This window comes from Acanthochromis polyacanthus, chromosome 3 (genome assembly GCF_021347895.1).
Source record: "Acanthochromis polyacanthus isolate Apoly-LR-REF ecotype Palm Island chromosome 3, KAUST_Apoly_ChrSc, whole genome shotgun sequence".
NCBI classification, from domain to species: domain Eukaryota; kingdom Metazoa; phylum Chordata; class Actinopteri; family Pomacentridae; genus Acanthochromis; species Acanthochromis polyacanthus.
The window spans coordinates 15,765,656-15,788,752 of record NC_067115.1 but is presented as its reverse complement, the minus strand read 5'-3'; the positions used below and the strand labels follow the sequence as shown (position 1 = coordinate 15,788,752).

The following is a 23,097-nucleotide window of genomic DNA, read 5'->3' as shown; positions in this document are numbered from 1 at the left end:
AAATCACAGAACTGTAAGAAATGGGAACTACTTGCACAATCGTAGTCTCAAAAACAGACTTTAATCTTGACACATGGACAGTGAATGGAAATCAGAGTTTCTGTAACAGCTTAGACGGTGTGTAAGACATTTAACAGCAAAAAAAAACAACCCAAAAAACAGCGCTTGCTTTTTGGCATGTAACGTCAAGCTTAAACTTTGCATAAGTACATGAAAAGTAGCCAGATGAATTTTAGGAGCAGATTCCTTGATCAGATGAGATCAAGATCAATTTTTTCAGCTCAGATGGGGTCCAGCATGTTTGCTGTGAATCTGGCAAAGACTACCACAGTGACTGCATGGTCCTGACAGTGCAGCACGGAGGTGGCCGTATGATGACACAGGGCCGTATAAATGCAAAAGCTGTTTGCCGTTCATAAATGGCACCTTGAATCCTTGCAGTTTCCACAAGAGGAATATTCCAGTATTCTAATGATCCAAAGCACACTGCCAAAGTCACACAATTGTTTGTAAAGAAGAAAAAGTGAAAACCTTGACCTGACCAATATGTAGCCTGACTTGTTTGCACTAGAACCTTGGGGATAATTTTAAGAGAAAGGCAGAGTAACACAATACTTTCAGCAAAGAGCAGCTGAAAACAATTGTCTCTGAATAATGGCAGAACATCTGAAATTTGGTATCCTCCAGGCCAAGGATTGGATCTGTTGATGTAAGCAAATTATTGCAAAAAAAAGGAAAAAGTGCACTCACTTTTGTTTTTATTGAGTTCCTACTGTGGGGCCTTTATTTTTAATATAGTAAATCCAAACTGTTGGTTCTCCGTTTGACGACAGGGTAATTACCCCACTGTTCTACTTAGAAGTAATGCCATTTTGAATCATCTGACATTTAAGTGGTCTTACACAGGGGCGTTCTCACTTCTGGTCTATACTGTACGTTTTCCTCTGAAACCAGGAAAAGAAATTTGATCATCTTCAGCTGAACTTAATATGCTCTCAAAGACAGCTGTTGTGCTGTGAAGAGACATCCTGACACTCGTACCTCACTTTCATGTGCATTGCTGACGTCCTTGCTGTTGGAGCAGACTCGCAGTTGAGGTTTTGAAATTTCTTTGCGCTTCCTGCACCACACTGCCAGCAGCATCAAGATAAAGATGATAGCAACGCCTCCGATGGTAACATACAAGATTGTACCTGATCAAAAACAAATGAAACATCTTATCTTGGTCACAAGCTGTTAACCAAATAATCAGATAAAGACTCACCTGTCCAGATGTTCTGCTCTGTTACATTAGTGAAGACTGGGGCTGTAAGGCAGGATGGGATAAAACTTTATGTAAGTTTGTATGTCAGGTTCATATTTGTAAGCATTCAGATCTGACTTTTTTTTAGCTCTTACCTGTTGAAATGTTTGTAGTCCAAAGAATGTCCATTTCAGTTGTTGATTGTGTTGAATTGGTGACATTCTGGTATGTCCATGTGGAAGAAACATCTGGTGTAACAGTTGTCTCCTTTGGAACAACTGTACAGAAACAAGTGGTGCAAGAGGTGCTCAGACTTTTGGTAGTTTTACTTAAATTAAAATGGCATCAGTTAAACAATCAATCAGAATAGAATTTATTCATTTACGTTACCAGTGAGTATTTATTTCAGTTAATTTAAAAAATATAACTTAATGTTCTTTGGTTGAAAGTAAAATGGCATTTATTTCCATTCCATTGCTATACAAAATATGTAACATTATTAGATTAATTCTTTTGCATCAATGCATAGACAGGTTTTTATGTTGTAGCTGCTCAAAGTGTAGCTGTTTTAACATGCAATGTGGTAGTTTAATCCAGGAGATCCCAACGTAAGAGTCTGATCACTTACTCGCTTCTTGATTTATGGACATGGAAAGAGGAAGAAAAAAGCACTGGAACATGAATTTGTATTTAGTTCTTGGATTTCTCATTGCAATGTTTGTGAAATTTGTGTGTTTTATCTCTTAGAACCTCCAAAGACCACTTTAATAAACCCCTGAGAAGTTTAAAAATGTTTTATCAGAATGGATGGATTTCAGAATTTTCTCACACGGAGCTCTAGACAAATACTGTTTTTTTTTGCCAGGGGTCACAAACCAACAATATTCTCTAACCAGAGGTTTAAAACGGTTTCACATTCTGTAATCTTAGCCATGATTTGGCAAAGCAGGCATCTGTCAGAAAAATGTGGCAAATTATTTTAAAATATCCAAGGTGGGGTACTTTTTTGCTTACTTTTCCAAAGTAAAAATTACAGTTTTCCACTGAAGTACTGTAACGTAAAGTAGCACTCCAGTGAAAACAAATACAGTAAAACTGAACAGAACTTGATTAAATGTATTTAGTTATGTTCCACTATCATATGGGGAGATGTACATTCATGAATACAGACACAAAAATAAACAAATCTTTGAGATATATTGAATTTAAAGGTGTTAAGTTGCTGCACATACCTTTCGTTACAGTGAGGTGTACTGAAGTATACGTATCAAGTCCAGGTCTGTCCACCGCACACAGGTATTCCTTTGAGTCTGACAGCTGGAGCTGACTGATGGTCACAGTGAAAGAGCCATCCCCAGAGTCCACCAGAGTTATCCTCCCTGACTGTGCTCTTCTACCAGATTCTACAGTAACCAGTATGTCTTCACTGCTTTTACATGAATTGATGCATAAATACTTGTTGGCGTTTCGTGCAAGTCTGTGTGAGCACTTGAACCAGACTTCTCCCCCCTCGAATCCTTCTGCGTTGATTTCGGCTCCTTTTGTCAATGTAGCTGCCAAAATTGCATCAAGAAATAAGGCATCCTTAAGTTAAATGAATGCAGGGATAAAATAATGTGGGAGACTTACCATATAAAAGACAATAGAAGACGGAAATGGTCTTCATTTTGTTTCATAAAGAGGCACCTCTGTAGCTGTTTCTTATCTTGAATGGTACCTACAGTCTGATAAAAATCTAAACAGCGCTCATACTTTTTAGGCTGCCCTACCACTGTGTGTCATTGCGTAAATGAGATTACATCGACATAAGACCTCAACTGTCTACATCTTCCTGTGGGTTTGACTGTCAGAAGAAAAACAAAAGGTATAAGTCGTAGGCGTCACACATCAACCTAAGAGAAGTGAGAGGACTGGTGACTGATGCATGCATACACTTAGTTCCATTCCCATTAAGTCCTCGTGTCATTTCGGATGTTTTTGCAGTACAAGTGAATTTAAAGTAAAACAGGAATTGAAATTTACATACATCATCAACCTTCAATAACAAGCCAATTATTTTTTTCTCTGCCACATGCAGAGCTGGCAGCAACTTTTTTTTTTTGATAGTTAAAAAATTCCACTGTGCTCAGCAGTAAAAAGTAGATTCAGTTCGTGACTAACTGGGGAACATACTGGAGCATTTAGCAGGGAAATAGGCAGGTATTTTTAGTCGAAACAACAAAGCTAAAGGACACTAGGTAGTCCAAAACATGGCAGAATTAATGATAATTTTGCTCCATAACTTCTGGATGTGTACATTTCGTAAGCATTTATTTCTAACACGTTGCATTATTTGAAGTGTAAAGTGCTTTGGATTTCATTATGCTTAATGGAATCTTTTAACATTTCAAGACATAGACTGAATTGCTGCTTGGCAGACGGCTGGCTAGATGAGACACCATGTCAAGTCACCGTTATTTACTGTACTGTATATATCACATTTAGAACAATAAAAGCACTCAGAGTGCAGTACTCCGCCAAGGCTGCTCAGTCAGGATAAGTCACGTTAAGTCCGCAGCAGTGGATCTGTAGTGGAATTGCAATCATGATCGTCAGCAGGCAGCTTGTTGTCATAGTTACACACGTGGACAAAATTGTTGGTACCCCTCAGTTAAAGAAGGAAAAACCCACAATTCTCACTGAAATCACTTGAAACTCACAAAAGTAACAATACATAAAAATTTATTGAAAATTAAATAATCAAAAACAGCCATTACTTTTGAATTGTTGATTAACATAATTATTTAAAAAAACAAACTAATGAAACAGGCCTGGACAAAAATGATGGTACCTCTATAAAAGATTGAAAACTATTTGACCAGAGTGACATGATTAACTCAGGTGTGTCATTTAATTGACATCACAGGTGTTTCCAAACTCATAATCAGTCAGTCTGCTAATTTAAAGGGAGACAAGTAGCCACCCTGCTGTTTGGTGAAAAGGTGTGTACCACACTGAACATGGACAACAGAAAGCGAAGGAGAGAATTGTCCCAGGACATCCGAAAAAAAATGATAGACAAACATCTTAAAGGTAAAGGCTATAAGACCATCTCTAAACAGCTTGAAGTTCCTGTGACAACAGTGGCTCATATTATTCAGAAGTTCAAGACCCACGGGACAGTAGCCAACCTCCCTGGACGTGGCCGCAAGAGGAAAATTGATGACAAATTGAAGAGACGGATCGTTGGAATTGTATCCAAAGAGCCCAGAGCAACCTCCAAAGAAATTAAAGGTGAACTCCAAGGCCAAGGTACATCAGTGTCAGATCGCACCATTCGTCGTTGTTTGAGCCAAAGTGGACTTCATGGGAGACGACCAAGGAGGACACCACTGCAGAAAAAACTCATAAAAAAGCAAGACTGGAATTTGCAAAAATGCATGTTGACAAGCCACAAAGCTTCTGGGAGAATGTCCTTTGGACAGATGAGACCAAACTGGAGCTTTTTGGTAAGGCACATCAACTCTATGTTCATAGACTCAAAAACCAAGCATACGAAGAAAAGAACACTGTCCCTACGGTGAAACATGGAGGAGGCTCAGTAATGTTTTGGGGCTGCTTTGCTGCATCTGGCACAGGGTGTCTTGAAAGTGTGCAAGGTACGATGAAATCTGAAGACTATCAAGGCATTCTGGAGAGAAATGTGCTGCCTAGTGTCAGAAAGCTTGGTCTCAGTCGCAGGTCATGGGTCTTCCAACAGGACAACGATCCAAAACACACAGCCAAAAACACCCAAGAATGGCTGAGAGAAAAGCGTTGGACTATTCTAAAGTGGCCTTCTATGAGCCCAGATTTGAATCCCATTGAACATATGTGGAAGGAGCTGAAACATGCCATTTGGAGAAGACACCCATCAAACCTGAGACAACTGGAGCTGTTTGCTCATGAGGAGTGGGCCAAAATACCTGTTGACAGCTGCAGAACGCTCATTGACAAATACAGAAATCGTTTAATTGCAGTGATTGCCTCAAAAGGTTGTGCAACAAAATATTAAGTTATGGGTACCATCATTTTTGTCCAGCCCTATTTCATTAGTTTGTTTTTTTAAATAATTATGTTAATCAACAATTCAAAAGTGATGACTGATTTTGATTATTTAATTTTCAATAAATTTTTATTTATTGTTACTTTAGTGAGTTTCAAGTGATTTCAGTGAGAATTGTGGGTTTTTCCTTCTTTAACTGAGGGGTACCAACAATTTTGTCCACGTGTGTACAATGACGCCATGCCGCTGTCTTGGAATTATACAGAAATCTTTAACAAATCCATGGATACAGACTATAGACCTTCTGCATCTCTGCCAAAATCTAATCAGTTGGTCCTTGTGCCATTTCTGATCTTCCCTGAAAATTTCACCCAAATCTGCTATTCCATTTTCAAGTAATGTTGCGCACAGACAGACAGAAGGACAAACGTACGCCGATGGTCACATAATTCCGCCGCGTTCCTTGGGCGAGTAACAATAGGTGTTGACTCGAAGAGATTCCATTAGGGAAATATGATTAACAATACAAATTTACCTGACTAATTAAATTGAAGATTAAATAACTGTAATATAGAGTCAGTAAGCAGCAAGTTAGCTTAGCTTAGCATAAAGACTGCAAACAGGTGGAAGTAGCTAGCCTAGCTCTGGCAGGAAGCACATTTTTATTTCCACCCTTTGTTTTTTGAACATATTAAAGACATAAAATATAATATGCTAATTCACTTTAGGGGTGATTATTGATTGTGTTCTCTTTAAACAAACTCAGGCTAACTTTTTCCAGCTGTGTCAAGTCATTACACTAAAGCTAAGCCAACGAGCTGCTGGCTAATATCGATAAACGGATGTGAGAGGGAAATCAGTCCTTCTCTTATATGTTTCTCTAGAAATTTCCTGAAATGTTAAACTGTTGCTTTCACTATAGTCCATTCACAAACACCCAGAAGCAATTTCAGCATGCACACAGGACAAATAATGTAGAAATGACACTGACCCAACCTTTTCTTGCATTATATAAAATGACTCTTTGGTTGTGTGAAGAGCAGATAGAGGAAATGTGGGAGTCTCCAACACATGCAGGCTTACTGTAGTGAGTCATTGGGGTTGAGTTACCTTTTCATAGGTCAAAAGGCTTGTGTGTGCGGTAATGTCGAGCAAAGTTTAAAGATGCCTCTTCATGGGTTCTCTGATGGGCGGATGTAATATATGAGTAGGTTATGGGTGTGACTGTAGACTCACTGTGTTTTTCTCTGAATTTCCACTTATCACAGCCTTTATGGAAAAAAACAGACACAATTCAGCAGACTCCCTTGTGCATAAAAACAGGTATGTGTGACTGACTGAGCATATTAAACTCATTTCCTTTATTTAACATCAAAGCAGATTTTATTATTTGAGACTCAGGTGAATCTAAAAAAAGGAGATAAAGAACATATCTTCATATCACCATTGCTAGAATAGTTATATTTTTAAGTTACATTTTTAAATGCTTATAAAGAACCCAAAATGAGCTACACTTACAATCCAATACAGTATCACATGTGTACCAGTGCTGTTACTTTTATTCTGTCTCCCATTTGCTTTCTTTAAGTCTTGTTAACTGCAGTGATGTGACAATGAGGCAGAGACGAGGTGAAATTAATGTACAGCAGGCCTTTCTAAAAAAACATTCTTGTGACTTTCAAGACTTAAGTATTTAAAGATTTTCAAAGGAAGTGGGCTTACAGAGGTGTTGTGAGAAGTAACAGTGGAGCAGGTGACTCATGTCACATCTGTAGCACCCTCTGCAGGTCCTACTGTGACATGGCTTCAACTTTTAAGAGAAACTCGGTACACTATCAGTCCAGGAATACATCCTGAGCACTGTGCATCATGCTAGGTCCAGGGCTTTGGGATCCAGTGCTGCGTAGATGGAAGCATACTGGGAGGCATCTTGAGAACTGGACTCTGGTTCAACTTGTGGCTCAAATGTCTGCAGCCTCAATCCAGCATCTGCATTTTCCTCACAGGAAGCACCCTGCAAATAGATTAAATTCAGTTCAGTTTTATTTTTATTTTGGTTTTAAGGTTGGGGGGTGGGGGGGCTATAGCAGGATAGCAGAATAACAGACAGAGGACAGACCAACAGTACAAACAGAGCTATGAACATTTTGGAGGTTGGTCAGCGGCTGCGGATCAGAGACATGTAGCTCCAGATCCAGATACACTGTTTTTGAAATCATTACAGATGGACAATAGATTTAAAAAATGCTCACTCACCTCATGCTTGTTTCCTCCTGGTCCATTGTGACCGTCTGAAATAAACAAGCAAATGTGTACGTCTGAACATGAAGCTGCTCGGTTTTGGCCTGGGGAGTTAAAGTCTAGTCCTCACCTAAGTTACCCCTCCAGCGTCCATAGAATATAAGAGGGATAATGGCACAGACCAGAAGAGCCAGGCTCCCAGAGACAATAATGACCACTGTGGTGTCTGCAAACAACAGAGGGAGATCAAATAGTTTAGTTTGAGAACCTCCAAACAAAATGAAAAAATACTCCAATCCTGGTTAAAAATCCTAATTAAGTTCTTGTCTCAGGCTTAACTTAGCTTTAATCAACTATATTCTCTTCATTATAGCAGGTAGCATAGATTTGTTTTTCTGTACTCTCTACATGCCTTGCACTGTACTTCAACGAGTAGTTCCTTACATTGCTCTAAGATGCTAAGTCGCGAATATGTGCTCTTAGTGAATTGAAGAGCTAGACAGCAACACATTTTTTCCAAGTTACAGAAAAAAAAGTTTGGTAATTTATTCAAAGCACGTGTCTTAGTCACATTCAACTGAAACGCTGTTCTGTGGAAACTCTGCTATAAATGGAGACTGCATATTTTCAGAAGATCACACTATCGACATTAACCAAAGTTTCTTCTGTTTTGTCCATTTGTCACATTTTAATGTTTCAGATCATCAAGCAAATTTTAATATGAGACAAATATAACCCACAAAAACACAAAATGGTTTTAAATTATGGCTAAATGTAGTGAAGGAAAAATGCTGTCCAGCCCTACTTTGCCCTGTGTGAAAAAGTAATTGCCCCCTTAGTTACTAATCAACCAAATGATCAAATTCATTTGGCAGTTGGTTTAAATTTCATCAGCCACACCCACATATGATTACTGCCAGGCTTGGTGAGTCTTTACTTAAGTAGAATCTGTTGGACCTGTCTGGCATTGTGACGTAGACTAAAAAGCAGCACATGATGCCCCATTCTAAAGAGATTCAAGAACTGATGCAAAATAAAGATATTGACCTTCATCAGTCTGGAAAGGGTTACAAAGCCATTGCTAAAGTAGGCTCAGGGACTTCAGGGAACCACAGTGAGAGACATTATCCACACATGGAGAAACATGGAACAGAGGTAAACCTTCCCAGGAGTGGCCAGTCAACCAACATTTCACCAAGAGCGCATTAACGTCTCATCCAGGACGTCACAAAAGAACCCAGACAAACGGCAAAAGAACTGCAGGCCTCACTGGCCTCAGTTAAAGTCCGTCTACATGATTCCAGAATGAGGAAGACACTGGACAAAAATGGCATCACGAGAAAGTGCAAAGTGCAAACTACTACTGAACAAAAAGAACATAAAGACTTGTCAGGATCTGGACAACTTTTCATAACTGATGGAGCCATAAATTTATTTTTTTTATCAGAAAATCCTCCTGTAGAATATCCACCCATCAGTTCATGACCTACAATTCAAGCACTAATACAGCATGACAGTGACCCAAAGCAGATAAGCAAGTCCACCTCTGAGTGGTTTAGAATGAACTAAATTAAGGTTTTGGAGTGGCTGAGTCAAAGTCGGGACTTCAATCCAATTGAAATGCTATGACAAGACCTAAAAAGGCCAGTTTATGGTAAAAAAAAATAAATAAAAAATCATCTAATTAGGAGAATGGGCCAAAATTCCTCCTTGGCGGCGTAAAGACCGATCACAAGCTGTAGCGAACATTTAACTGCAGTTGTTGCTGCCAAGGGTGGCCCAACCAGTTATTAGGTTTAGGGGCACCAGTTACTTTTTCACAGCGGTGATACAATTTTTCAATAAATTGTCAATAAATCCTCATTTGAAAACTGCATTTTGTGTTGTGTAGGATATTTCTCTTTAATATTCAATAAATATAAATACTAGTTTTTAATGATCTGGAACATTTAAGTGCGAGAAATGTGCAAAGATAGAAGACACCAGGAAATACTTTTTCAGAGCATTGTACATTTAAGTAGAGGGACATTAACAGTGAATTTGGTTTTATTAATTTTGACTGGATATTTTGTATACAGTATCTTTACCACCACTTGACTTCAAATATATTTTTATTTCTTCAGTTGTATGTTTGAGCATCACAGTGAAGTGTAATATGATGTATGTGGTGTTTGTTACTTTTTAACATTTATCTGTGGAAGAGGCAGAGTTTTTCTGTGCTCTGACACGTCATAGTCAAAGCAAAGTAATGTATATGTCTTGAAAAATGTCTAAAAGCAATCTTTAATGGAGGGATTCTAGATCTAATCCACAGTTTCCACTGCCAGGATAAATTATAGAGCTGTAACAAATTAAGGCATCTTGGATAATAACTCATAAACCACAAGGCCTTAAGGGCCTTTTTATAACTTGGACTGTGTGACTCATATTCAATCAATTATGCATACAGTGCAAATTGTATTTCATATTTATGATTCCTAGGAAAAGGAGGAATTTTAAGGATGCCAGAAAGTGGATACAAATTTAAAGTTACCTTAACTGATCGTTTTTATTAAGCAGAGTATAATTTTTGAGACTTTTTAGCTTGTTATAAAGACATAAGTTAAGCCAAGCCCTGAAATACCTGTGAGGTTGGTTGCTTGTCTCAGGTTTCTCTTCTTTTCTGAGGAAGGCAGTGTTAAAGGTGCTGCTGAAGGTTCAGTGCTGGACAGAAAGCTGCCCTGAGGCAGAGCCTCTGATCTGGCCTTCAGGGCAGTAGTTGTGGAAGGAGGGAATCCAGGAGGGACAGTGGAAGCTTTGAGAGAACATAATGGAGGATGACTTGTGAGTGATGATACGCATGTGTAGACATGTGCTCATATGACATAGTTGCTGACTCTGCCAATGCAAAAAAATAGTACATATAAGATTACATACGTAACTGAGGAATTTTTGTGCAAAAGAAATATTAGTAATACAGACACTAAAAAAAATTCTGCTGGGCTCAACAACACACCAGCTTGATTCTAAACCGTTTCTGGGCATTCTTTGACATGTCGTATTTTTACCCACTGTGGTACAATTTTCCCAGCATTTCTACGGAAATAGCACAACCATGGCTAGAAGGAAAAATACCTAAAAGAGTATTTTGTGCACTGTGGCACAGTCAGAATAAAGAATAAAAAAGCTAAATATATTTTTTGAAATAAAAATGGAATCAAACTGTTCAACATTTTTCTAGCACCCAATATGACATTCCAATACTGGGGGAAAATAGCAACCCTGCATCCTTTTTACGACTTACATTTTTAACTTGTTTCCATACTTGTTCCCTGTAAGCAAAGCCAGTTCAGCTGAAAAGTGTCAGAATTTTTGGGATGTGACTGTTGGTCACAGCGATGTTACTGATTGTCTCCAGATTGTGCTAAGGACTGTAGAATGATTTGTTTTTCACAAAATCTATTTTAGGAGAATTTTAAAGCAAACATGTAAAATGAAGTGATTTTTCCAGTCTGAATGGTGTAATTTTGAGCATTATTTTATTTAAACAACCCACATTTGAACCCAACGATGGGTAATCTACAGTAACGCTGATCTGCGGGTCAGAGTGAGCCCGTTTTGACCGGCACATACCAACAGGAAGTTCAAACCAAAAACTTACCATCTAAGATGATGAGATTGACTTCCTGGTACAACATATTATTAGCTCTCTCCACTCCACACTGATACCGTCCAGCATCCATCCTCTCCAGCTTCTTTATAGTCACAATGAAGACGTCGTTCCTTCTGTCGACCTCCATGCAGTATCTGCTTTGCCGTGTGAGGGCAGACCTCCTCCTCTTGGTCTGAATGAGAATGTTTTTACTGCAGATTCCTTTGCAGAAATACATTCTGCTTTGTTCAGAGCTATTGTCTGCGACTCGTCTACCAGAGCAGCGGATGGAAACCTCTCCCCCAACATGACCGCTCACCTCCAACACTTTAGAGGCCTCCAGACACAAAGCTGCAGTATGAAAGAAAAGGCCTGGTTAGAACTGTAGAGAAACTGAGAGTTACAGTGAAGAAGTGTTGCAAATCCTAGTTGCTATATGTGTCTTATATACTGCTCTGATTTATTCTCTTTATTTATTGTATAACATCGCCGTGGCTTTTCAATTTAGCCTGGAAAGTTGCATGCTAATTAAACTCTTGCAGCTTTCTTTTCATGAAAATACTCACTGGTTAACCACTGGTTGGAGGAAAAAAAAGTCATAAAAGTACTGAGGGGGTAATAAATCTGCATTTTTTAAAAACAGATATATTCATGAAGATAAGTAAAACTACAAGTGACATTAAAAAAAATAGTGTAAAGAATAGTGATTTATTCTCTCAAATCTATAGACATCTTCTAATAATTATAAACAAATACTTTATTATATGCTTTAACTACAATAAAATTGCACTGAAAACAGGATAAGCAGAAGACTGCTTCCCGACATGAAGCTCATTCAAAATTATGTGGCCATTTTTTTTTGACATTTTGTCTTTATAACAAGCAACAGAATTTCCTAGGATAACTAATAGATGCACTCTGTTTTGATGTTTCTGTCAGGACTGTCAGATTGTAACCACGCTTTAAGGTGAAAAATGCCATTACTGCATCAGCGCATTTATAAATTTACACTTTACATTCGTAAAGTTTAAAATTCACTTGTATTCAAGTATATGCTCATGTTAAAATTCTAATCAATAAAGAAGACATGAATGTGGATATCCTGAGAGATAAAATGCATCACAACTCACCTGAGAAGCAGCAAACTATGATGACATGAGGAAACTTCATCCTCTCATCCAAGTCTAATCAATGTCTGTAAAACAAAAAGATTAGTGCAGCGATATCACAAAAAATGGAAGTTGTGTAGCTCCAAAGAAGTCATCTGATTCACTGCCATAAACATGGAGTCTTAAATATCAAAAAAAGACACAAAGGTGCGATTGTGGTTGCAGATTGTGGCTTCAGCTCTTGTCATTAGTAAATGGGCATGCTTCTGTTCTCGTCATGCCTCTGTGTCTGCATATTTTCCCTCCTGAAATAGAGAATATACAGTACATACAAGTTGTGCTCCTCCACATCCTCTTGTTCCCACTGCTGTGAAGAAACAGCTCATGACTGCGATGGTGTATAAAGTCTTCAGTGTTTAAGTGAGGCTCCTCTTCATGACCTGTGCAGATTAATGCATCCACAAATCATGAAGCTGGAGGGAGTCAAACTCAAAAAGCAGCCTGTCTGCTGACTGAGTCATGGGTTTCAGAGGGAAGCCTGGGGGCTGCCTCATGCAGAATGACAACCAGACAAATAACACTCAACAAAGCAGGTTTATTCCCAGAAAACGCTCTTAAAGCTTTATTTGTAAGAAAATGAGAGGAGTAAAAACGGATCTGACAGTCAAATTTAACTTTAGTAAAAGGAAAGACACCTTCTTAGCATTCTTAACGTTTTCTTTGGAATTTCACTTTACTGAATTACTCCTCAGTTAAAGATCCCTTTATGTGCATATTAATGAAACTCTTGATGAGTCTCACTTTTACCTTCAAACAAGAATTTTCTGATTCATGTGGCGACATTGCCATGAAAAATGAAAACAATTAGTTCACGTGCATTAATACTCTCGGGCAACAGCAGCACATTTTGTGTGTTTTGCTGTAAGTTAGCAAAAGCAGCTTTAGCAAGTAAATAAACCTGGTTTACAGCAAGACAGTCGCTCTTTCTGAATGATTCACCATGGACCAGCGGCCTTGTAGGGAGGTTATGCAAATAATACAAGGATTTTGCAAATTTTTTATTTCAACAAAAAATGATTTCTCAGTTTCTATATAGAAACTGAATAAAATTACAAGTGGCTTCTTCGTTTTTTCACAGATTTTCTTATATACTTTCCAAATTGTGAAGACAAATAATGTTTGCCACATGGTACCCTATTATTTCAAAAAGAATGACTAAAAATGACTATGATGTTTAAGTATTGGCAGAAGATCTTTGAATACTGATGGACTTTAAAGCTACAATCCATTCGAGTCTTTCCTGATTCCAAAAGAATAAAATAGATCTTAATTATTTTGTGTATACAGTAGTTCCTAAATTCTTCTCTGGTGGTCCCTGCAGCATTTGCCCTAATGAGTTGTATTGTTGCTGCCTAGTTGTGATGCTCTGGGTCTTAGCTTTTGTATTTTTCTTTTTTCTTTGTTTGTTTTACATGGACAATTGAATTATCTTGGTTTGTCTTTACAGCTCTTCAGGGCCTTTTTTATCTTAAGATGTTGCTGAAACTTACAAAGACAGGAAAAACAGGATTCCATTCGGCAGCCAACATTATGTAATATCCTGGATTAGTTAAGCCTCATTTGAAAAATGGTGCACAGATGCTTTTTAAAATCAAAGTATTTGCTCAGTGTTCAAGCAAACCTGTAGTTGACTTATGAGATTTCACATGGAACTGTGTGTCTTTTGATACTAGCAGCAGAGAAGACTTTGGCCTTTAGACCCTATTACTGATCAGACATGATGATGTCAGACTTAGAGAGTGTAAAGGACATAGTGTCAAAAACCGAGGTTTGAAAGTGAGGCCAATACATGAAGTACCTTACAGTATAATCATACTAAGGGCTGTGGCTCCAACCCTTAATAGTGGCTCCGACAGACTCCATTCAAAAAGCATCAACTTCTTTCATGAAATATTCAGATTTTTTTCCACAAGTTATGATACTTTTATCTAAATTCACCTCTTGTAATCGGTGTGCTGGTGGTCGTTTTGAAAATAATTGCATAAGGGAAATACTTGGCCTTAAGGGGTAAAGAGGGCAATGTCAGGGGCATGACGGGCTCAACTCACATGGCTGCTCTGGAGTAATTGAAGGAAGGACAGGAAGGTGATTCACCAGTAGTTCCGAGTCACATTTGTTGTTTTGTTTCATTATAATATAATCAGTGGTATTTTCTCCACATGCCTCAGTGAAGAAGGGAATACAGTTTTCACAGCTGTTCCCAAGCTTGCTTTAATCAGTTTTCAGTTCAACATAATTAAAACTTCAGTAATCTTCCCGTGTGAGTTTATAATCATGACAGGTATTTACAAAAAAAGGCTGTTTAATGTCAAAGTGGGTGGTGAATACCTTTCATAAGCACTGTGTACAGATTACGCTGCCATACACATTCACTATGAGTTCCGATCAAGTTTCACACTTCACTCCTGCACTCCACATTTGAAAGGTCCAGGATTCAAGCACAAGACGCTCTAGGCCATGTGAGAGAAAATGGTTCTTGTTCAAACTTACTTTGCATTAGGCAAAAACAAGGTCACTTCCAAAAGCCCTTCATTAGAAAAAAAAGAATCACACAATTTAATTAAAAAAAAACTGCAGGATGACTGTTTTGTGTTTACAGAACCAGATTTCTTTATTGGGCTTTCCTTACTGACAGTCAAACAACAAGTACTACCATTTGTGTTAGCATCAGTTACCCAGCAACTTTTCATTTGAATGTAAAGTTTTCATTTCTCCCTGTGTGAGCTCCTATGCAATTCATTTAAACACACACACAAAAAAAAACTTTCTCCATGTCATAGAAAAGTAGACTTTACATGGCTGAAATCCTTCTCTGCATCAGTATAAACTTTTCAGGTAGCCCATCCCAAACCATGTAAACAATTCAATACAAGTCTTCATGTTGCAATTTCATGCTAAAAAAAGTAACATTTTTGTCAATGAGAACTTTTATTATGAACAAAGCAGTTCAAACAGTGCATGGCCATTTATATATAAACATACTATTATACACTTGTTTTCATGAAAATATAATCTTACTCAGTAAACCAAACACCACACAAAATTGGTCATTTATTTACATTTCAGCCTGTTAAATGCTGCACTTATTTATGGGAGGCATTCTTTGTGCACACATAGGATGGCCTGACTCATGACTGTTCTTCACTGTCTGGAGTGAGTTCAACCTCCACAAGAACGTCCATGTGATGGTTGATCAAAAAAAAATAAAATAAAATGTTGGCAGCTTCATATAAACCCTGCTGTCCTGTTTGTCTTGTTTAAGATCTTGGGAGGACCTGAGCGATGGTGTCTCGGGCGCTCTGAGGGAGTCGTTCGGGGAACTTGACATCGTACTCCACTATCAGGTCACCTCGACGATCAGGCCGCTTTGGATAAGGCAACCCCTCGCCGCTGATCCGTCGCTTCATCCCCGGGTGCACAATGTCTGTTGATGTTACGGTCACTGTTCTGCTGTCAAGTGTGGGTGCGTTTACTGTGCAGCCACACAAGGCCTGACGGGGAAGAAGAGCAAATAAAACAGAAAATTAACATTTATGCGGTACTTCACTCTACTAATGAGCTGAAACGAATTCTTTAGGTTAGCATTAAATAAATGTTATTCAAAGTTGGATCTAATCTTAACTTACATCTCTGAGTGAGATCTTGGCAGTGTAAACAACATCAGAGCCGTCGCGTTTGAACACCGGATGTGGCTTATCCTTCAACACAAAGACCACATCAGCTGGAATGTTCCTCGGAGTCTCGTCCCCCTCTTTAGGAAACGTGATTTTGGTGCCCTCTTTCCATCCTTTCTTTATCTGCACCTCCAGAATTTTATCTTCTGTCCTTATCGTTCTTCCGTCAGGGTTCAGTCTTTTGCGAGTAATCTTCATTTTTTTTGTGCAACCGGACAGCACCTCCTCCATGGTTACCTTAAGATCATGAACCACAGGGGGGTCCTGCTGCTTCTTTACAACGCTAGTGTGACTGCCCATTCCTCCCATTCCTCCCATTCCGGCGCTGAAAGAGCGAGGGAACCCGCCCATACCACTGCCCCCCATCCCAAAGTGGCTAAACGGGTCGTCTGTGTCCATGTTCTCGTCTCCATTGTGGGCACCAAAGAACTGTTCAAAGGGGTTACGTCCACCGAAGAACTCTGCAAAGATGGCATGAGGGTCACCCTGGAAAGTGTAGCTGAAGGTGCCGGGACCACCACCGCCAGGACCTGTGGGGCCTCCGCCTTTCAGACCTAGACAAAAGAAACAATTGAGTTAATATCTGCAAAAATAAATAAATAAATAAAGGGTTGAGATTTTGTGCATTACATCAAAGTGTTGTTTTGAAGAGAAAGACATGACCTATATAGGAGAGACTAGGTCCCTTTAAAATGGACTTTTACTTGTATACCATGCATAAAAAATTTCAATTTAACATCCATTTACTTGAACATTTTTTTATATAAATAATCTTTTTGGATATCAGTTGATTCCTGAACAGAAGTGTCACATACTATACTACTATCTGGTTAACTTGAAAGCTGCTATGAGATTATTTACATATGTATGCACTGGGATATTATGTGTTCAGATGTTGCAGACATGCTGTAAAATATAAGACATTAAGCTTGATGTTAAAAAAAAAAGCCACTGACACAAAAGAAAGGGCAACAGCACGACGTATGTCATGTGACAATGAACAGAAACTAAAAATTTACTATAAAATGCTCTGTAAATTCATCACGTACATTCACCAACAAAATAGTTCCTCCATGTTACTACTATAGGCGTGTGCCCCATTAGCTTAAATGGAGAAAATAACGGTATACTGGCAGTAGCTAAGCTGCAGTGCTTTTTCTGCCTGCATACTCATTTTGATGTGCTCATACTGATGTGAAAATCCACAACGAAATAATAGCGACTGAGCTACTTGACATTATTTCTTTAGTTGTTTTGGCTGGATTTCAAATCTGTACAAAAGCGGTATAAAAAAGCAAAACCCTCTCAGACAGACTGGCCATCAAACTTTCAGCTCCACTCTGTACAGACAACACAAAAAATGTGGCACAAACCTACAAAATTCTACAACGCAGCTGGCAAATTATTCCTTCTCAGTCTCCTTCTTTGGAAATGTTAAAGCTGAGGGAGTACCAGGATGAGGATGAGACAGAAGCAAATTCCACACCATACTAGAGAAACTTGTCATCTGAAGAGGCATTAGGAGGTCAAAACTCACCACTTAAAGGATCCTGAATAGATTTTTTTAAGTCTTAAAAAATCTGCTTTGTAAAAAAAAAATGCACTCAAGAACGTTCAGGCAATTGTGTTGCATTGATTCAACTGTGGTATTGTGAAGCTGTGCGTACAACTAGTGAGTAAAAATGTTTTTAATCTTTATTTTGGAGCAAAGTCATGTAACTTTTAAGTGTGTTTTCTTAATCAGATCTGACAAACGACTTGACATATGCTGTGTATATGTCCAGGTAACCACTGAAGCTGCAGGTATGCTCTCTTGCCATCCGTTTAGATAGAAGTTTGGTCTTTCTCGCCTGAAACGGGCTCCTAATGGATGACGCCAAGATGACTGGGATTTAGCTGTCACCATCTTGCTCTTTGAGACCAAACATGATGAGAGACGAGTGGATCCAACTGGAAAATCCCTGGCTCAATTGTCCATTTCACTCCAAATACGACGGTAATTTATATGATCAACATCACGCTGTGTTTGAAAAGGCTTAAGACTTGATTTTGAGACCGCAGACTCAAGTGGAAAATGTTTACTAAGGCTACAGATTAAGTGAGAAGTTGGGCCATTTTTTTTATAGATTTATATAGAATTGGACACCATTTTGCAAACAGAGGAGTCACCCCTTGCTGGATGTTCATTTTTCAGACCCTGAATCTCAGCCCATATTTTACATATAGTCTACTCTTTCCCCATTTATTAAAGCAGAGACCTGATCACATAAGCCTAAATTTATACAGGGATTACATTTTTTATATACTAAACAAAAACGGCAAGTAATATATTTTGAAATCATGAAATAACTGCTTGTTGCTTCCCCCCCCCCAACACAAGGCACAGAATTGATGCCATGAAACAACAAACTACATACTCTAATGGAAATGATGGTGGCGAGATGGAAAGAGATTTCACAGGCCAAAAATCACAAGTGAGGATTGAGTCACACATCTGCTAGAGATAATGAGGTTGTGGATGCTGGCTAGCAGAGCATTTTCCTACTCTTTCTGAAGTTAGCGGCTGTTTTGGGAGACAGAATCACATGGTTGTCCATCCAAAGCATCACGTGGCAGATTAAGTGCCAGCCTACAGCAATGACAGACACATCCAGCATGACAACAGCCTGTTCTCATCTTTCTCTTGTCATCTGTGGCACTGTGTTATCTGAAATTGTTTTTATAGTTACTTGTCATAGGAGTGTTTGCACACAGGTCATGCTATTTGATCATTGTCTTTCAAAGCCACACCTGACTAGAATGGGGATTAACTCATGTGGCAGAGACTTAGTGGCTAAATTTAACCATTTTTTCTAAACATAACTGTAGAAATGCAACTGTTTCTCTGAGTTATGGTGTGGTTACACTTTTGTTCAGTATACAATGTCACCAAGCTATTTTCTAAATTGCCATAAGACAGAAAGACAATTTAAAAGTGCAAAGCAATTACTTCAAATCCAAATGTATTTGACGAAACCGGTCCTTGAACACACTTTCTGCTTCAGTCTGTCGCTCAGTTCTTGTAGGAACATGTAAAGTGAGTTTTGCTGTTGGAGCCTCTCCTAATTCAAGCCCTGACAGGAGTGGAGCTTTGAGCGCCATGACAGCCAGGATAACGTCCCTCTGGTCCCCTACATGTTTGCTGATGTCGATCCAGCCACGTTTACTGACACAGCTGAGAACTAGTGTGTGTATTCTAACGTGAACCAGCTAAAAAAATTCACCTATAGTGTTGAGTGATTCAGGAAGCCTACCTTCTTCACCGAAACGGTCATAGATGTCCTTTTTCTTCGGGTCGCTCAAAACGTCGTAAGCTTCGGCAATCTCTTTGAATTTATCCTCGGCTCCCGGTGACTTGTTTTTATCAGGGTGGTAGCGAAGAGCCTGCTTACGATAAGCTTTCTTAATGTCCTCCTCCGACGCTCCTTTCTTAATTCCCAAAATGTCGTAGTAGTCTTTGCCCATTTCGACCGTCCCGGCGGCCCGTGTAGGGTAAACGTTAACGCTGCTCGGTAACGGCTGTCAGTGAAGTGTTAGCTGAGCCTCCTGAGTCGGTCGGTCGGTCGTCTGTCTCCGTTCACGCCACTGTGGACCGACTTCTTTCGTTTATAAACAGCGTGGAAACTTCCAGAGTTTTCCATAAGCAGCCCGAACAATCTCCACGATGACACCCCGGCAGAGCCACGCCCACTGGAACGTCACGCCGTGCTGCCTCCCAGTGCAGTCGGAAATACCTCTGCTCCGGACATGCCAGGCCTAATCAGTCCACCAGGACCCCGTTATGATGTCTACCACGGAAAGAACATGCAGCCGAGCTTTATTGCCAATTATACTGTAGAACGTTTTAAACAATACACAGGAAAGGGTGGCAGACAAGAACACAAGCTCTATACTACTAACTTAATAAGTAATACATGTAACAGATCAGATACCACACTGTCTAAAACTGGATGGACTGCTAGAAAGACCTTTTGTTATTTTTGGGTGAGGCACTTAAGACTGCTGTCAGAGTACATTGAAAATCATTTTAAGTTTTTTCAGCGTACAACAATGTGAGAGAACTGCATTTTAGTAGATTATAAGCTCAAACCTGTTAAAATATTATTAGTGTGAGGTACAGGAGGCTGCAGTTTCAGGAACACATTTTTAAGACACTTGTTTTTCACGACATCCCAGCATACTGAATTGGTTGACAGCTAAAATGCAGAGTCTACCCAAATACAACTGTCTGTCCAAATACATATAGTTTTAAAGGTGTTTCTCCTCCATTAGTATTTTCAAACTCGCAAGTTATTGTTTTAAAAATGGATTACAACCCCAAAACTACTTTTTTTCCCGTGCCTTTGTCATTTCAAAGCTTTACTCCACCCAAAATACAGCTTTCTGTCCCTGTACTTGTAGTTTCAAAGGTTTATTCTACCTAAATAATACTTGCTATTGCACAAGTTATGGTTTTAAAGATTTATTACAACCCAAATACTACTTCAGGTTCATGTACTCATAGGTTTAAAGGTTCGTTCCCGCCCAGTTGTGCTTTCTAACACAGAAGTTTTTAAAATTTAATTCCACCTCAAACACTAATTTTTGTCCAAGCACTTGCAGCTTTAAAGGTTTATTCTACCCAAAATGCTGCTTTCTGTCTATGTACTTATAGTTTTAAAGATTTATTTTACTCAAATAGTGCTTCCAGACAAACGTGTTATTATTTTAAACCTGTATTACAGCCCAAATATTATTTTTGTTGAAGTAGTTTTGAAGGTTTATCCCACCACAGTAGTACTTTTTTAACTCACAAGTTGCTATCATAAAGATTTATTCAACCTCAACTACTACATTTTTTCTGAGCACTTGTAGTTTTAAAGCTTTCTTCCACTTTCTAACACACAATGGTTTTAAAGATATATTCCACTTATTATGCTACTTTTTGTACAAGTACTTGTAGTTTTAAAGGTTTATGTCACTCAAAATGCAGATTTCTGTTCATTTCCTTACAACTTTAAAAGTTTGTTACACCTAATAAGTACTGTCTAATTCACACGTTGTGGTTTTAAAGATATATTACACTTCAAATATTACTTCTTGTCCAAGTATTTGTAATTTTAAAGATTTGCTCCATGCCAATAGTACTTTACAACTCAAAAGCTATGGTTTTATAGTTTTATTACACCTCAAGAGTACTTACTAGTAGGGCTGGCCCGAATCGTGGTTTCTGGCCTCCGAATATTCGGGCCCTTTTAAAGACGAATATCCGGATATTCGTTCCGTTCCGTAACGTCCGACCGGGTGGGCTGGGGGGAAGCGGCGGCGGAGACAGCCCGAATATTCGGATCCGTTCGTGTGGTCTCCCGGGTCCAGATTTTGCCCTCGTTTTGTCTTCAGTTAAACTGAAGAATTCCCAAACACCGGTCTTCAGCATCTTGTCTTGTGTTTATGCAACGAAATGAAGCGTGACGTCAGAGTCGGCAGCCACCCAACGATTCGGGTGGTGTTTACAAACACGAATGGAGGAGCCGAAATGAGCCGAAGAACACGGCGGGATGAGCCGAAATGAGCCGAAGGCGCAGGGAAGAGACGAGCTCCGAATATTTTCGTCTGTTAGTAATATTCGGATACCAAAATTAATATCCGGACAGTGCCGTAGCGAACGAATATTCGGATATTCGGGATATTTGGGTCCAGCCCTACTTACTAGTGCACAAATTATGATTGAATCTTCCCCATTGACTAGGTTTTGTCCAGGTATTTGTAGCTTTGAAGGTTTATTGCAGCCAAATAGTATTTTCTAGCTCACAAGTTATGGCTTTAAAGACTTATTTCATCCAAAATACTACTGAACAATTTAACTCAACTAGAAAGTGTAAAAAAAAGAACATGAGATTCAATGCACTTTAATCTAACAAATTAAAGTTTGAATACAATTATTCAAATTGTGTTATTGAAATTTGAATCATGTGATTCAAAATCAGTTTAAAGTGGCTCATATTTATGGCCACAATTATATTACAAACCAAATAATAATCACAATTCCTTTCCAAAAGAAAATAAGGAATTTGATGTCTTTCCTAAAACATTCAGTCTTGGTGGTGAACAACGGGGAGATGTAGGGCATAACACACTTTACCTGTTTTAAAATAAGCACTTCCAGTTTGATTGTCTGTTTTTAAAATGTTACTTAAGTTGTATGAAGACAGTCAAGAAGCATAGGACAAGAAATATTGCGAACTTTGAAGAGAGTTTAAAAGAACTCCGTTTTACATTTTCTTGAACAGGTTCATGCACATAAGTGTGTTTCCGTCTTTGTACTGCATGGCCTAATCTAAACAATGAGGTCAGTTAGACTTGAAGATCAAATAATTTGGACTCAAGACATACTGCCACACCTCAGGCTGGGCAATTCCTTGAAAATATTCAATACTTTCACACCGGGCAAGATGCCCATTTTGTTTAATTCGTGTCTCTGCATGACTTTTTAAGGACAAAACAAGAATAAATGTGCAAATGACACTTGATTATGAATGTATTGTACTGACTAGATCTGTGTCCACCTGTGGTATAATGAGACATGAAAGACATGCAGTATTACATTGAGAGTGTTCAGCTTAAAAATGGTGTCCAATTTATTTATTCTAATTTATTTAAATAACCTAAATCTTGAAACAATCTCACACTTCATACACACGTTTCAGAAATACATTCATGTGTTAATGTATGTAATTAGATATTCCATTAAATATGACTTAATATACTAAATGTCTTGTCGTGCTTTTGTCATGAATTAGCATTGTTAAACACTGTCACAAGAATCCACAGTCTATGCTTTTTGACTGTCCTCTGTTTTAGTAATCAGCAAGCTACAGTTCAAAGTCAACGTTTTCTTGTAAGAAAATGATTATGTCATTTGTATCTTTGGCTCTCTTGCATCATTTTGTCGACTGAAGCCAGACCTGTTTTTCAAGGACAAGAATGTTGCCAGTTAAAGAGCAGTACAGCAGCAACAGTTCTGATCAGTGTAGGATTTTTTTATTTTAAAGATAAACCTCAATTTTTTTTTATTGTCACTTTTCACTATTTTCATG

General features: G+C 38.6%; 1 protein-coding gene and 1 long non-coding RNA gene across 2 annotated transcripts; both read right to left on the bottom strand.

The window, feature by feature from the left end:
• Window positions 1–6,605: 6,605 nt before the first annotated feature.
• On the bottom strand, window positions 6,606–10,292 carry LOC110952831 (uncharacterized). The gene is made up of 4 exons (XR_007940929.1): window positions 10,132–10,292; window positions 7,639–7,734; window positions 7,524–7,558; window positions 6,606–7,281 (listed from the first exon to the last, which is right to left on the bottom strand). It is a non-coding gene; the product is annotated as an uncharacterized LOC110952831 (long non-coding RNA).
• A 4,601-nt stretch (window positions 10,293–14,893) lies between these two features.
• Window positions 14,894–19,719, bottom strand: dnajb1b (DnaJ heat shock protein family (Hsp40) member B1b). The gene is made up of 3 exons (XM_022196570.2): window positions 19,276–19,719; window positions 15,935–16,536; window positions 14,894–15,799 (listed from the first exon to the last, which is right to left on the bottom strand). Exons 1-3 carry the CDS (start codon window positions 19,484–19,486, stop codon window positions 15,566–15,568), a joined length of 1,047 nt encoding a protein of 348 aa, XP_022052262.2. The 5' UTR covers window positions 19,487–19,719; the 3' UTR covers window positions 14,894–15,565.
• Window positions 19,720–23,097: the final 3,378 nt, after the last annotated feature.

Coding starts and splice junctions, on each gene's coding strand:
- dnajb1b (XM_022196570.2), bottom strand. CDS start 19,486: ATGGGCAAAGACTACTACGACATTTTGGGAATTAAGAAAGGAGCGTCG. Junction 16,537..19,275: donor TGACCGTTTCGGTGAAGAAG/GTAGGCTTCCTG, acceptor TCTTTTGTCTAG/GTCTGAAAGGCGGAGGCCCC. Junction 15,800..15,934: donor CCAAGATCTCACTCAGAGAT/GTAAGTTAAGAT, acceptor CTTCCCCGTCAG/GCCTTGTGTGGCTGCACAGT.